Source organism: Rhea americana, unplaced genomic scaffold (genome assembly GCF_003343005.1).
Source record: "Rhea americana isolate MKP2758 unplaced genomic scaffold, rheAme1 scaffold_49, whole genome shotgun sequence".
Lineage (NCBI taxonomy): Eukaryota > Metazoa > Chordata > Aves > Rheiformes > Rheidae > Rhea > Rhea americana.
Window position 1 is genome coordinate 1,958,025 of NW_028186634.1, and position 16,408 is coordinate 1,974,432.

General features: G+C 37.5%; 1 protein-coding gene across 12 annotated transcripts in view; it reads left to right on the forward strand.

The window, feature by feature from the left end:
* SOX6 (SRY-box transcription factor 6) overlaps positions 1-16,408 on the forward strand; it is a 373,675-nt gene that overhangs the window by 139,287 nt on the left and 217,980 nt on the right. For all 12 annotated transcript variants that reach the window (XM_085317147.1, XM_085317158.1, XM_085317157.1 and 9 more), the window contains one exon: positions 2,805-3,048. In XM_085317147.1, the coding sequence (XP_085173273.1) occupies positions 2,809-3,048 (240 nt within the window). In that variant the 5' untranslated portion in view covers positions 2,805-2,808. The remainder of the gene's footprint in view (positions 1-2,804; positions 3,049-16,408) is intronic.

Genomic DNA, 16,408 nt, shown 5'->3' on the forward strand with positions numbered 1-16,408 from the left:
CAGGCGGCGCGCCGCCGCCGCCAAGGGCTGCGCCAGCCGCGAGGCACCTGAAGCCCGCTCTGGGCGCTTGYCGGAGCCTCGAGCCGGGGAGGGGGCTGGACGCGGCTTGAGGTTATCGGCCAAAACGACTCTTTCGATATAATTTCTTTCCAAAGATGACAGGATCCCCTTTTCTATAGGYAGTTAATTTAAACGATAGAATAGTAATATTAATATAGGCTTGTGTTAGTGCGTGTTTGAAACATCACAGAGAAGAGGACAGTTTGTTAGTCTCTCCGGCAGGAAGGAAAGTGTTCCCGCTATCCAGCATTACCTGCCAGTAACTTCACTGCATGGTCACTTGAGGAAATACCAAAAGCCTGTTTATGGAATAGAGGTGAAGCCTTCCTAGACTAATTATATTCAGCATGTAATTTCTAAACTTCAGTCTGAATTTTGATTTTCAATTAACATTCCCAATTTGAAGATAATTTTCTATTTAATGTAATTGCAGGAAATAATTTATTGGCTGATTAAGACTGAGGGCCCAGCCTTCCTTAAGCAAACAGTCCCTAACAAACCAGCCTTCAGAGCCAACTCATAGCTGTGGACAGATTCAGCCTATTTTCGCAGCTGCACAGTTGTGTTTAATTAGGATTGTGCACTATTATTCATTGGTGCAGTTTGTAGTTGAAATTATTCTTAAGAGACATTTTCATTTCTAGTTTTGTGTCATGATTAATTTATAGTGAAGAAACAGCCATAGCGATTGCTTTTCGAAGAAGCTTGTTCAGTTTGAAACAGGAATGAGGTCTGTTGAGAAGGTGAAAGAAAGGAAAATCCTTCACTGTGACTTTCAGTTTTATGCTTACTTTTAAATTTGCACAGACCGTGGTAGGTTTATTTATATTTTTATGCGAGCGATTAAATTAACATGACTATTTTAATCAGAAAATGGGCAATAAACCTTTCATTTTGTCTTGGATCATAGTAATTATGAACCAGAACCGTCTGCAGTGCAAAGTGTGTGCGTTTGAAGTGCGTGCAGTAATGATGGTTACTGAACTCTTGGCATGTTCTGTGTGCCATCAATGTAAATTCTTTAGCGTAGGAAGAACGTAGTACGGGGCATACATTCCTCRCTTCTGCTTGTTGGCAACTTGCATATTGGACTCCCACTTACACTTAGGTTTCCCTAAAGAAAATGCAAACCTTTTTTCCTTGCCAGTATCAGGTTTAAGAGGCAGGATTATCTCTATTTACAGAATAGTTATTCTAAATAGGTATCAGTGTTTTAATGTGTTTCAAAGCACTTCAAAGCTTGTAATACTTTTATATAGAACTGTACATGATTAGATTAGCTGATCCTATATTAATTTTTTTTCCACTGTAGGATACTAAATCTGAGTTCCCTCATTAATTGTGAGAAATTTAGCATTAGCTGTTAAATCCTATGTGAAACATGGGCTGCTGCATAAATACTACTGTTTAAATTGGAATTAACTTAATTATTTTTCTTTGCACTTGATATTTCCTTCACTGTAATATTCATGAAAGCATGTGACAGATTTGTAAATTTAACTGTTAGTCTCAGATTTCCAGACCCTTTAATCAGTATTTATTTGTCTGTAGAAACAGTACTAGCAAGTTAATGATTTGCTAATTTGAAAAATGCTCATGTGGTTTCCTATGTTAACTGATTTGTGCATTTTTAAAGAAATGGTATGAAATCAATTATTATTAAAAAGCAATTAAGGTGAAGATCTTATTCCTGAATTCCTCAGCAACTTCAGTGTCAAGGATATTCTGAGGTTACTGAAAACTGGAAAAGAAACTAATGTACGTTAGCTGTCCTCTTGCAGGTTTATTAATGATTGTTTTAACAGTTGCAGTTAATCTTATTAGAAATTTTAAACAAAGTGTTTTCAGATTTTGAGTAGAAGTCAGTTATATTTTCATGTAAGTGCAGAAACTGTTTTGAAAGCTGTGTTTGCATATGAGATGGCAGTAAGAAGCCATTATTGGGAAATGACATTTAGCATAAATCAATGCACTTATTCATTACACTTTTAAGTCATTTAAAGTAATTTGTTGAGATATATCCTGTATTCAATGCCTAATATAAAATGAAACGTAATTATTTTAAATTTTTAATTCAAACTGTAAAAATTAAGCAGATATTAACAGCTAGTCATTCAATAAATGCCACTCAGTTTTAGAACACTTTTCACATAAATGTCTGAGAACACTTTCCAAAAGGTAAAGCTGAATAAAATTATAAACAGGCTAAAAGAAGGCTTTAAACGTATAGCAGAAGGATTTGTTAGAATAGTTTGAAATTGATTTAGCAATTCTCGTCTCTGTAGAAAACAAATTCGTCTTGCAAGGAATGGGGTTTGGGGAAGCATGCGGCACCATCTCATCCAAATACATGCTTGTAACCTTCAGATTGCTTGTAGGAGTAATTGTTTAAACTCTTGGGCTTTCAGGCGAAATAAACATGAAAATAACACTAAAATCATTATTTTCTTATGTCTGGAGAAAATTATATTGTTTGACAAGTCTCGGTTAATAGGATGCCATGACATAACTAAACCCTGAACTTCACCTGGTGCCAGTGAAAACTTTATCTCAATGTTGTGACCTGCTCAGGGCTTTGGATCCAGATCCTCCCAAACCTTACTTTTTAGCATACTTTCATTGACTGTGGAAGATCTGTTGCAACTGCTGTAGGCAGTTGTGTACCTGATAGCCAGTGTGTTTTGAGCTTGATCTTTTCATTTAATATTAACATCTTCTATTTGTCTACTTTTCTTGTTTTGTAGAAGAATGTCTTCCAAGCAGGCAACCTCTCCATTCGCATGTGCAGCTGATGGAGAGGAAACAATGACCCAGGACTTAGCATCACGAGACAAGGAAGAGGGCAACAGTGATCAGCAGGCAACCTCTCATCTGCCTCTACATAATGTAATGCACAACAAACCTCACTCTGAGGAGCTACCAACTCTGGTCACAACCATCCAACAAGATGCTGAATGGGATGGGGTCATCTCAGCCCAACACCGAATGGTGAGTTTCACAGTTCTTATAGCAGCTTTCTAAATCAGTATCAGAAAAGACTGTTCACTTCCATTTTGAAAGACACGTTCAGTGCAATCCTTCTCAGGTATGAAGCTTTTTACATGGTGAGATGTCAGCGTTAGCAATAGATCAACATCAATATGATGTAATTGTAAATTACAGTTGTATAATCTTGTTAAGTATAAAGGTCTATATGCATGAGGTCATATGATGAGTTCACCTTCAGAAAGGAAATGCATCTATTTATCATGTTTTCGTTCATACCCTGATTTATGTCTTAACCTCTCTAGCTCATATATTCAAGCATTAATTCCAGCCAGGAGGATGTAGCTTACAACTGTTTGTCATCTGCAAAGTGTTGGGCTGAAGGAAGAAAGTTTAATACATTTTTTTTTTACTCGCCTGTCATAAATAGAACCCACCAAATCTAGAATATTGTAGCTTCACAAAACAACAAAGAAGCTGGCATTTTAGTTGACACAAATATCCTGCTGTATTTACACGAAATTACAACATTTTGTGAAGAGGAAAGGTTTTCATGAGCAGCTATCTCACACCCTTCTACTCCCAATTCCCAGTTTGTGTATAGGTGAGGTTGGCAAAGCAGAATCATTATCTGTAGTCTTTCCAGTTAGCCCAAATAAAATTATTTTACAGTTGTAATACTGTCTCTTTGCATCCCACAATCTCCACTATAAATAGGCAAACTGAATGAAGACTGAATGGGCATAGCATCTAAGTCAATTTATTTTCCTTATACATGTTCCTGGGGAGCAGAATTAAGGCACATGGAGCAACCAGGTGCTCTGTAAATTTAGAACACCATAATTCCAGACTCTCCATAAAGTGACTTTCACAGACATTGAATTCACATAGTTAGTTTAAAAAGAATACCCTGCCTTTTTGTAAAATTTCTTTTGTGTTTTTGTTAGATGCCTAAGACTATGTTTTTTTTCAGTAAGAATTAGAACTTTTTAATAAGGTAAAAAATAACAATTGTACATTTTTTGACAACTGTAACAATAACAAATTTATTTCAGATTTTGCTAATAACAGTAATTCTGATGAGTTGTTCAAGATAAAGGCTGACATTCTTCTTGCATAGTATAATTCCTGGAGTTTGAGCACTAAATAAATATCAGCACTTGGATAATATCTATTCTGTTAAAATAGATTTTTACAAAAATCAGTTTGATTCATAAGATCAAGTCAAACTAGAAAAATGCTACCAAATCTGTAATGCACACTTTAACCCAATGAAGAACTCTCTTCCAAGACTAAAATTCTTAAGGATTTGTGCTACCGCCATGAAGCTGGCAAAATTCTTGGTCTTATTTCAACTATAAAAATGGCTTTAAAGAAAAATGATTAAAGATCAGTAATTCGGCAAGGTAGGTTATATTAGTCACAGGTCACCTAAAAATGTATGTTATTAGATGCAGGCTAACGTTGTAAGTTGTATATACGRCTTCTATGCAAAATTTCCTGATGAAACTTTTCTTTTGGATGGAGAGTAACCCTTTTGCCCAAGTCTTGCAGTAACAAGCATATCATAATAATTTTAATTTATTTCTGTATTACCAAGAGGGAAAGAGAATGCAGAATAGAAAGGCTTCATCAAATCTGTTGATGACAAAATAAATCTGCGAGTTCATCAGTCACTTTTCTGTTCATTCAGTGGGGCATGTGCACTCCGGGAATCTCAGTCTGAGGACAGTAAACATTGATAAAATGACTCTGTGTCCCAGAAAGATCGTAACCCCAAGGGATCTCCCAAAGCATATGTTTTTGATTCAGGCTGTTTCTTGGACCTAGAGCAGTACTTGAGCCCAAGTGACAGGACCTCCTGCAGTGTGATCAGTTGTGCTCATTTGCATTGCTCTAGAATGACCTTCCACTTACAGCACAAGAGTGCAATCTCTGCTTTCTTAATGCCGCATTATCCTGTCAATGTTTGCTGCAGCTCTGGATGGGAATGAACCAATCTCCAACTTATCATGTTTCAGAACAGGTGCACGAACTCTGCCTGAGTGACTTAGCACTCTGTTTTTCCTCCCTCCTTTTCTCAGTAGATCCTCCATCATATACCTACATGAATCTCCTGAAAATCATTAGTAGTTTCCACAATTCCTTTGGGTCAAATTTGGTGGTGTTTGTGTGCCATCCTTACTTAGGTGGCATTCAGCTAAACCAGATGTCTTTGCCCAACTGAAAGCTGGACATAATTTACAAGTTTCAGCTAGAAGTGGAAACTGTGGTTCTAAGGCATGCTATTCAGTTGCACTTAAAAGACAACTAAACCACAAGGTTTAGCAAGGTCCCAAATAATTTAAAACTGCACAGAGCAGGGTCCCACTTTATKTACTGTAAAAGTGGCAGTTGAGGTGACTAATTAGATCACAACAGTGAAGTGGTGAAAAAAAATTTTTCTTTAGGGATTGTCATTTAGATTGATTTTTTTCTTGCTTGTATCCTTCATGAGAAACACTTTAAGCTCCAATTAAGTTTCTTTGAAACACTTCAGTCTCCAAGCAGACATCGATACTGCTAGGAAAGAATTCAGAGAGGGCTGAAATCTTCCTGCCGAGGGCAATTTTTTTTGTCCTTCAAGGGAAGATAGGAGTTTCACTGCAGAAAGAGGAATTTTAGAAGGAGGATTGGACAATTCTGAGATAGGTACTTTAGTAATGACCACTTTTCTTCTAAAGAAAACCCTACTCCCAGAAGACAAGCGCTTTCTGACCTTTCACAGACGGATCCTTTCAAAGCAGATTTGAAGAAGCACCTGCTCATACCATTTACACTGAAAATAAAGACAGTGCTGCTGCCATTAAAATGCATCGATAATGTGTGTTGTCTAGTTGTAGGACAGTAAATTCAGGGAGTTCTGTGTTGACATATGGGGAAGAAAAAGTTCGTGTTGACATATGAATAGGAAAAATTTTGGTTTTTAAGTAGCACCTAATTAAGGGCTGGATCCTGCATCCTTTGTGCCCTTAAAACTGCTGAAGAGTTCAGTGGAATTTGTGAGAGCACACAGTATGCATCGAAACATGCTATGAGGGCTGTATGGATCTTAGACAAAGAAAGATATTATAGCAGGAAAATTTGATTAAAAAATTATTGAGGTTTTCCCCAACATTTACTGTATGCACTACTTTCTGTGATATAAGATACCTTTAAACTTCATTGTGTATTATCGTAAAAACAACACACTGGCTAGAAATGTTTTCAAACTTTCACTCCCTTTTGATATCAGGCATTGCTTTCCATGGAGTCCTTTGTGTATTCTGAATGTCTGGAAGCCAAAATATTTTGTTTTAACTCCCACTCTATAGTATTTCCCAGCTGTGTACTTATATGGTGTAATAAAAGGATTTAACAAATGGGAAATAGCAGCTGCATTTGGAAATTCCCTTTGTGCTCCCTTTTCATTTGACAGATTCAGCAATGTGTAACAACTGTAACGTCAGACCTGTAATGACTTACACTGCAAGTATCGTATCACCAGCCAATTTGATGTTACAGCGGGGAAAAAATAAAGCAACAGAAAGATTTGGGCCTGTAATTTCCTAGTGCTGAGCTGGAAAGATTATCAGGATATTTCTAGCTATAACTTAAAATAAAAATACCAGGACATTTGGGTATTTATTGCTGCTTGTGCTTCTGCTAGAAAATAAATACTATTTTAGACCAAGGAATTAACTTTTTGCTGCAATAAACTTAGGGAAGAGGAGAAACTGGTACTAAGATAAGAGTGAGGAAACTATCCTGCCTTCTCTCATGTACAATGATTACTAGGCAGGAAATGCCACCAAATTTTATAATTGCATCCAAAACCTGGCTCTTGTGGGGCATCAGACAGAGAGGATGAGGATAGATGAGAAAAAAACAGTAGAATTTATTTTTGCTAATTTTAAAAGCAACTAACTTTTTTGATCCCAGAAATGTTTTTACTGGTAACTGTGGATAAAGTAAAGGAGACTCATGATTTGTGCTTTGTTCCCTGGGATGCCAGGAAGTGATCACCTCCTGTCCCCATCATCGTCACCAACCCTGCAGCGTTTGTRAGGCAAATTCTAAAGGTTTTCTATTTTTGGTTCGAAGTACTAGGGGAAAGCAGTGCCAAGAGCAAGCTACAAGATGAGGGCAACAAACAGCCTGCTCCGCTTTGGTGAAGTGGCTGGCGTCTTCCCTTGCCTCGAAAGGCTGGACACAGGCCTGTGTTGGGACAAGGAATTTAAGCAGCTTTAGCTTAATGATATCTGGAATCTTTCTCCACATTACATTTTTTTTTTCTGAAATGATAGAAAGAAAAGAGAGGCAAATTCTGTTTCCATCCTCCAAACTCTCATATAACAGTTTGGTACCGGACAGGGTCTCTGAAGAGCTCACCAGCACTGAGAGGAGCGCTGTGTATCCATGAGTGGGCAAAGCTCTTTTCCTGCTGACATTCCTCCTCTGCAGCTGCTGTCAGGGTACAGCCAGGGGTTTACAGGGAATGTGTGCATGCCCAAGGAGAGGACACCCGCATCCTTTTGCTCTACCGTTACTTGAAGTGATGCAATGAGAGACTGTTACAAGGAACCACAGCAGCAAATAGGGTCTAAAGGATGGGTGTTATTTCCCTGTGAGCAAGGAAAGACCAGCACTCGGTGAGTGCACAAGTTAATGCTACATTTTCCCTCGTATGATTTGAGACATCATTCAGAGACCCTCGGAGTTTAGAATCGAAATTTAGCTCCCTAGATTTTATGTCAAATGAGAACACTGATTTATACTTCATAATTAGGTCACACCTCTGCTTGTTGTTGACCTCTTGCCAAAAGCAAAAGGCTTTACTACCTCTCCTCTGTGCCTGCACATACCGCTCAGCAGTACAGTAACATATATTCAGCAAGGAAAGACAGGAGCTCTTAATGACGATTGTATTCATTCCCTTTTAAATAATTTTAAATCACCAAATGTCCACTTCAACTTTATGTAGCTTTTTAGCAGAACTATTAACATCAGAAAGACAAAAGTAGGTGGTATTCTTGAGGTCTTAATGTTTCAGTGCTTACTGTCTCTACAAAAAACAAACACAATCTGCCTTCTCAGCCCTGATCCTTGCTATAGACTTCCTTGTCAAAAGTTCTTCCCTTTAAGGAAAATAAACTCATTTTTTTAGGAAGGATCTTGGAAAAATATTTGCACATGCTGCACACTGTGAATTTGTTCTTATAAAGAATTCATACCTTCAAAATCTTAAAGCTATGGACACAATTACATATTTTGAAATTTTTTGTTTTAGTTGACCTAGTGGCTGGATATGAGCATATAAAAATACATCCGGTATAACTACCCTAACTCTAGCAAATCTGTATCTGCTAAATTGCTCATGCAGCTGTTACTTACATGTTCAAATCTGAGTTTCGTGATGATATATTGCAATTTTACTGTAGTAGTAATACTATTTCTGGGTGCCAGGTAATGCATCAGAATTCTTACCTAACTGAAGAGAGAAATGCTTCCACATGTGATTGCATGGCTACAAGGTTTTGGCTGAAACAAAAAGGTTTTGTACATACAAGGTATGTACAAAAATGTATGTACATAGAAAGGTTTGTACATACATGATATGATATATTTTTTTTTTTCCATAAAATAGACCCCTCTGAGAAACATATTGTAGAAAAGGTAGAATTCTTTCAAGCAACAAGCACTCAGGTATATACTTAACTTGACTTTATTAGGACTAGCAATGACTGTAATATTAAGCACATGCCTAAAGGTTTGAAATATCAAGGATGTAATTTTACTAGCCTGAGCATAAAAAGATGTCTACCTTTCATATTAAATATAACAGTTCCCTAAAAATGTGCAGGATAGTATATTAATGGAGCTGGTAAAATACAAACTAAGTTTGTTAAAAGAAGAATCAAATAATTGTTCTTTCTGACGTGCTCATTCTGCTTGTATTATTTTCATTTTCACACTGTACAATTTTTTCAAAGGTAAGGTCTATTTTAAATCTTTCCTTAGATTCTAGGGAGAATAATGTTTAAATAGAATTAATCATCACCGGAATACTTCACAGAAGACTTCTAGTTAATGTTCATCTAAATCTGTAGACATGTTATTCTTTTTCCTTTTTTTTTCCATTTTCTTATTAACCAATTTCTGAAAAGTTTTTAATCCAGTTCTGTATATTGAATTTTTTCAAAAGTAGAAACATTAACATGCTCTAAATTGTTAWTTTTTTTTTTCCTTGGGCAAGAAGGAATCAGGTATGCATGCTGATTAACACACTCCAGTCATTAACATGTGATTATGTGGGCTGCATATTGAGCACCTGCCAAAAGATAAAATCCAGCACTTTACTACATCTGTGCAAGGACTTTTTGCATTTCTTTTGTACTTTGACAGCTCAAGAAAAAACAGACTTTGGTATCTTTGTTCAGCATAATAAAACTATGTACATAAAATATCTTCATGGAGGAAGGAAAGATACTACATATATTTATTTTAATCTTTGAGGCCATGAAAAATCCAGTGACTGAGCCGTACACAGCACCAAGTGTAATATGAATCTCCTAATGTACTGTATCACTGACATTCATACACAGTTTACAACATTCCTGCATGTTTATAAGGATTATCTGTTCTGGGATTCAGCCAATGTTATTCTAGTTCACAACAGTTTTATGTGATACCTTTATGTCTCATAAATGTCTTGTTTTTACTTCAATCTTCCAAATGTTTCATCAGTGTTTACCTTAAAGAAATACAAGTACTCTATGCAGCAGGCTGGTTTCCTGCATGCATTCCTCTGCAAATGCTGAAACGAACACACAAAGCATGTAATTCATGTCATGCAACTGTATACAGAGAAGGATTTGCATATGCATTTGATATGGCTAAAAACATAAATACAAATTTTATTCTGATATTTACAATAGAACTAGTTATAAGTTGGACAACTAAGACGATCTAATATGAGGAAGCTGCATATGTACAAAGTAGTCTGGAATATCCAAGCCACACAATCCTTGTTTTATTTGGCAGCTTCTGACAGCACACATCATGAAGTATGTGTCTTTAACAATGTTAATCAGCTGAGACTCATCACAATGCATTCAATGTATGAAAATGTAAGTAAGTCTGAATGCTCATTCTATAAATGGTTATTCTATTATTTTTTCCTTAATAAGAGCATTTAACTAAAGTCTTAAGGTCCAGGGCATAAAGTCTCAGTATTGCTGTGTTTTATTGCCAGACCTAAACACAGAGAGTTAGGACATGTGATGTTTGGGTTGTTAAGGAAATCCTTAGGATCTAACCCTTACAAAGACACACAGGCGTTTTTATGCATATTGTTTAAGAGTGAGTTGATTGCCCTGTATAGATGACTGGCCATTGCATTTAACTATTTTGAGGTGATTTGCTATTCTAGAATGGGAAAAAGATGCCTTTCAACTTCTTTAACAGATTTGCTTATTTATGAAGAGAAGATTTTGTATCATGTAGTTGAAAACTGTAACCTTTTCTCTAAAATACTCTCTACATGGAAGTTGGTGTCTGTGGATTAAGCTGGTTTTGCTCCCGCACTTGAGTTTGAAGAGATTGGTCCAATTAAGTGGTCATATTTTACGTGAAACAGAAAGTTCCTGGCCTGTTCCTTCCCTGTAGCTATCTAATCTCGCAGAGGCCGATTCATAAGGCCATATTCATCTCCTGTAAGCTTGATTATCATGTCAGCCCATTTTTAAACCTTTTATTTAAACTGGTTATTTTCCCTATTTTTTCTTACTTTAGGTTATTATTCCTTGGCTCAGAGCTAGTGCTTACTGTTGTATCGCCTAATATTGAGGGTTTACGTAGGTATAAAAGGCAAAATACAAGTCTTTTGTTGGATTGTATTCAGCCTATACTCTGGCAGCTGAAATCAGTGTAAGTTTTGTCTGAGTAAACGCTGAGTTAAAGGCTGGAGGTTTTATTCCATTAGTTGCCATTTGCCCTCCCACTAGCATAATTTGCTGAGACTTTACAAATTATGTTCTCTCAATAGCTCATAGCAGTCATTCTCAAGCCTTGGATTTAAATAAATCTTTCTTAATAAAACTTTTGTTTTTTTTTAATCAGATGAGAATTGGAAATGATCACTTAGATTTTTAATTTCTCTTAATTCTATTTAATTAAGTTCCTCAAAATGGGAAACCTTATTTAATGTAGTGATTGGAAATGATTTTGTAAACATTTGCTTTCATTATATGTTAACTCCAGTCTAGTTCCAAGTGCCAGCATGCCTCTAGTACTTGGAATAAAAACCACTCTGGATATCCAACTTTCCTGGGGTGTTTACATGTGTCCCATTCAATGCAGAGATAGATAAATATCCCTTTATAACAGAAAAGCCTCATCCACATGGAAATAAGCAATTCAGCAAACACATTTTATGTTAGTTATATTTGCTTTCTGCTTCTTCTTGGCCTGGGGTTTTGGTTGAACTTTTACAGCAACAGTTTTCTCTCTAGCTATTGAGCAGGATTACAGTCATCTGCCTTCGGTCAAAGTTTGATGGTAGTTTTCCTTCCATTGCCGACAAACACCGTGACCCTGGCTCTGCACAGCCTGCAGTTTCAGTTCCCAGTTTTGTCTCTCTCCTCGCCCCCGGAGAGCCCCCGTGTTTGAGGCAGAGTCTGCGCTCCGGCCCGACACGCGGATGCCGCCGTGAGGAAGGGCGCTGTCCCCTCGCAAAGCCCCGCCGCCGCCGCCGCCGCCGCCGCCTCGGGGGGCTGCCGCCCCGGCAGGCCCCTTGCCAGGCAGTCGGCCCATGCCGAGCCCCCGCCGCTGCCGCCGCCCAGAGCGCTCGCCCAGGCCACACCGCGGGAGGGTCGGGCCTGGGGAGCCCCAGCAGAGGTTTCTGCTTCTCAGCCCCCAAACACGGGTTTGCATTTCGGCCCTTCTGGGGGAGGGCAAGAATATTTATTCTTGCCTTCGCCGAATGCGTGGCGCTGCAGACATTCCCTTTTGCTAATCTAGCTACAATCTTTTACCTAGGTAATGGTCTTTCTTTTGTTTGTTTCTTTTGTTTGTTCTAATTTAGAAATGAAAGGATGTCCCAGGCTGATTCATGATTAAGGTTGCAGATATTGATAGGAATATTAGATTCCCTGTATCAAAATACAAGGTCAACTTTTAATACTGTTACTTACCTCACTTACTTACAGCAGTACTCCCTCATTTATCCTATTAAAACTGGTTCAAATAATGAGAAAATGAAGTACTTAACAAAGCTGTTAGAATCTAAAATACAAGAAAACGTGTTTTTTACATCAGGAAAATTATGAATGTTAATTCAATCCCTCTCCAACCGAAGCACCTAAGAAGGTGCAAGACTTCGTTATTCTGTACAGTATCAAAACAGCTTTCTTTTTGAAGAGTATTGTCAACACAAGATATGAAATTTGGTGAATGTGCATGCTAAAAAATTATTTTCTTAGTGTGAGAGGCATGCTAAAATGTTTACAAATATTATCTTAAGGTAAAGTTTTAAAGGAACCATTGTGGAGTGGGAAGAAGATATCCGTGTATGTTGCCACTGAGAGTCTCCATCTTATTTATACTAGGCTGTTGTTTGTAATTATTCAGCATTGTTTCTGCCATTAACAAAACTATACTTACTGGAGCCATTCGCAGAACCTCTCAAAGGAATGGCCAACAGGCCAGTCATTGTTTCTGCCACAACGCTTGCAAAGCTGGTAAGTATAAGGCCACTGTTGTCAAACCACAAATATTCAAAGTAAAATTGTGATTGGTTAGAGAAGATGCTGCCCTGCTGATACTTTTACTAAGGATAAAATACTCTATTAGGACCAAATTCAAAGTTTTACAAATGTGGCTTTATCTTAAATTTTGTCTTTTTCTCAAATCTGTTTTCACTGGAAAGAAAATACACTTCTTGCTTCAGGAGGAAAGAATATTTTGATACTGCAGTTTTATTAATATTTCAGTATTGTTCTATTTCTTGATTAGAAATTGAATTAAATCTAATGTAGTCAAGGCTAAAAATGTGTACGTTTGCTGTGACTGAATTTCRCCTTCATTATCGAATCCTCCCCTCTTGAAAAGAACCAGGTTCTCCTTGCCTACCCRCAGATTTATTTTCCTCTTGTATGGTCAGAAGCCTAGCAAGCCTTCTCTCTTCTGGACTCCAGATTTTCTAGTGAGAGTGCCTTGAGCGTTAGAGCAAGAGGATCAACCAAGACTCTGTGAAGAAATACTTCTACCAAACAATACGCATGTTCTGCTAGTCTCTTTTCATAGGGTATCTGTGCCATGAGGGTGTCTGCGAGCTGGCTGTGAGTGTGTGAGTGTGTATCTGAACTTTCAGCAGCCAGGCCTGCGTTTTGACATTTGTGCTAGAAGCGCTTCCAGTGTTGCAGTGAGTGAGGAGCTGGGACATAAATGTGATGTAAATTGTTCCATGAAAAATGATGTGGTCCACCGAGCTCATCATGAATTTGCTGTAACCTTTATTTGATTTTGAACAAGCAGATCATTGCAGTAGCAATTGCTTCTCAAATACAGATAAGTCACCTTTCTGGAGAAAATATAGTGGAAAGGCTTCCCTTGCCCCATTGTTTTTTAATCTGTCTAGTCTCCCATGAATGTGGGATCAATATAAGCTATTTGTATGACTGGAGTAAGAGAGAAAGCTGCCAACTGTAGATATATAGGAATAAAAATACCTAGCTGAAGCCTTTATAATGTTTCAGTACACTTAGCAAAACTTAGCAATTTTATTCTTAAGTTTCTTGCAAATTTATCTAGAATCATAGAGTGCATGGGAATTGGTCTTATTTCTTTTAGATAATTGTAGATGCAGCTGATTCAGATTTTTCTGAGTTCTGCTATTATTAGTTGTGTATTTACACTGGACCGGTCTACAGTTTTTCCATTTGCCCATTTAATCCCTTGAATGCCTTTGAGTTTGTGCAGTTCTCTTGTTGGCTCCTCAGCCACCCTTGTTACCACTGCTGATTTCAGAGAAAACAGGAGTTCAGAAAGCCCTCGTTGCTGAGTTTCTTAAAGTGCCAGTTCAGACAATACACTGAAGATGTGTTAGCCATTTAGTGATCCCAGTACTGCAGCTGCAGAGCCAAACAGAAAAAAAATGTTAGGGATACCTTTTGTTCTTCTTTTATTTTTATTCTACCTTTTAATTATCCACAGAATTGGTATTATAGTATACTCTATTAGTTGAACAGATCCTCATTCTGTCAGAGATGATCACTCTGCGGCTATCCTGTAAACATGCCTTGTTTTCATAGAGCCTAAGCTTGTCACTTGTCCATTATGGCCATTTCAGGCTTTTGGGCGAAGAGAAAGAAGTGTGGATGTGGTGCCTGATGGAAGCAGGATTTGGAGAGTTTTACATGAGTGCTGAAGGAACATTGTGCTGCACTGTGTATGCCTCTAGAGGAGGGACAGGGTAGGTTATCAGGAGGAAGAACATTCAGTCATTTCTATTTACCCCACAGATTAGCCTTATCTTCTTGTCTCCGGCCTGAACAATAGATTGAATGTTCTTCACTGAGAGCATGATAAAAGCCCCATTGAGCTTGATGGATATTCTCCATGGACTATGAGGGGACTTTGCTTTCTTGAGAACAAACTGCTTTTAAATTACTAAGTTACTCTTACAGTGTAAACTTCAAAGGTGTAAATGCCATGTTACATGGTACTAATTCTTCATTAAGGAAATGTATTATAGAAACTCAAGTTTTAAATTTGAAAAATATTAGAAGATGCTTTTTTCCATTGCCCTAGGAACTTAACAAAAAGTCTTAAGAAAAGTACAAAATAGTTCTCAGAAACTATTGAAGATAATAARCTCTTCTTTCTGTAGCAACAAAATATATGCAGCACCAAAGCAAATCCATCTAAGCTATCATTGTTTTGTGTGATCTCTGATTCTTTAATCAATACAAATGGATTGAATAAGACATTCTTTAATGTTTGATAGATTAAAAAATGAGGATAAAGGTTTGTTCCTTGTGATCTCTCTCTCTGTCTGTGCTTACATAACTTCTGACACTCTTGCTGTGTTGAAAAGGATGCTGGTATGATATAGTATCTTCTGGTTTACTGCTGAAGTGAATAAACGCATTTTCAACATCCCTAGCAAATGCTGCCTCCTTCTCTAGTGGCAATAATAACGCTGCGGTGATCATATACTGCAGTGCTCGGTAGCGATTTGTCACCACCACCTCCTTTGCAGCCCACAGTCCTTAGTTGCCACAGTTGTTCATAGCTAGTGTTGTTCCTTCTGTTATTTTGCACTGCCATTTCTTAATCCCGTCAAGCCTGAAGGAGAGATTTATGTCTGACATTGCTGCAAATGGTTAATGCTTTCTAGCCCCTCTTTCATCAGACTGTTTCACGTAGGATATTGCACGACACAAGTTGCCTCGGTACTCTGTAGATGGGTATTTTCAGCTTGTAAAATAGTGGGAATATTATTGTTTGTTGTGCATACTATGCATTTACCATGGCATTGGGAGAATGATTTTAGATCTATTAATTCCTCAGCAAATTCTTAAATATATTGCGACTATTGTTATTGGTCTTTAATTTTAACGAAAATATATTTTATGGCATTGAACATATTCACTGACATTTCTAGTCAACAATAAACACAAAGCCCAGTATTTTTTAACCCAAATTTTTAACATCTCAGCTGATAGCATTAAAAAATTAAAATAATAATTTTGGAAAGAGAACTGCATGGTAAATTCTTGTGGTTGAGGCTTTAAGGGCAAATTGAAGAGTTTGTACTCTTCTTAGTAGAGAGAGTGAGAGCAGAGATGCAGTGAGTGCCTGTCGATGGGAGGCTGAAGATGCTGAGCAAAAGAAGGTCACGTAGGACTCTGCTTTTGAATGATACAACAAAATTGATGAGAACTGCTCATTAATGGTTGCCTTTGAGGCTTATTTCTTAGCTTATTGTGTAAATRCTATGTCTTTCCTATTGACAAAGGAGATAGATATGCCTTTTTTACTTCTGTTTCTGTACTTTTGAATATATAATCCCTCTTTGGACAAGTGCAGTCCTAATACCTGTGTATCAGCATACATGAATTGTTCTGCCATAAACTTGTCTGCTTTTGTATATTAGAAGCGCTACAATCTTTATTCTTTAAGAGAAGGATATAATTTAAAGAGCAGTAAATGAGTATGAAAGGATGCATACCATATGCCTTGTTTCACTGCGATTTGTATTCCTTTGTTTGTCTTTGCTCCTCGGTTGGTATTGGCCTAACTCCTTCTCAAGTTTTAAACCTATGTTGATCTCCATTAGCTG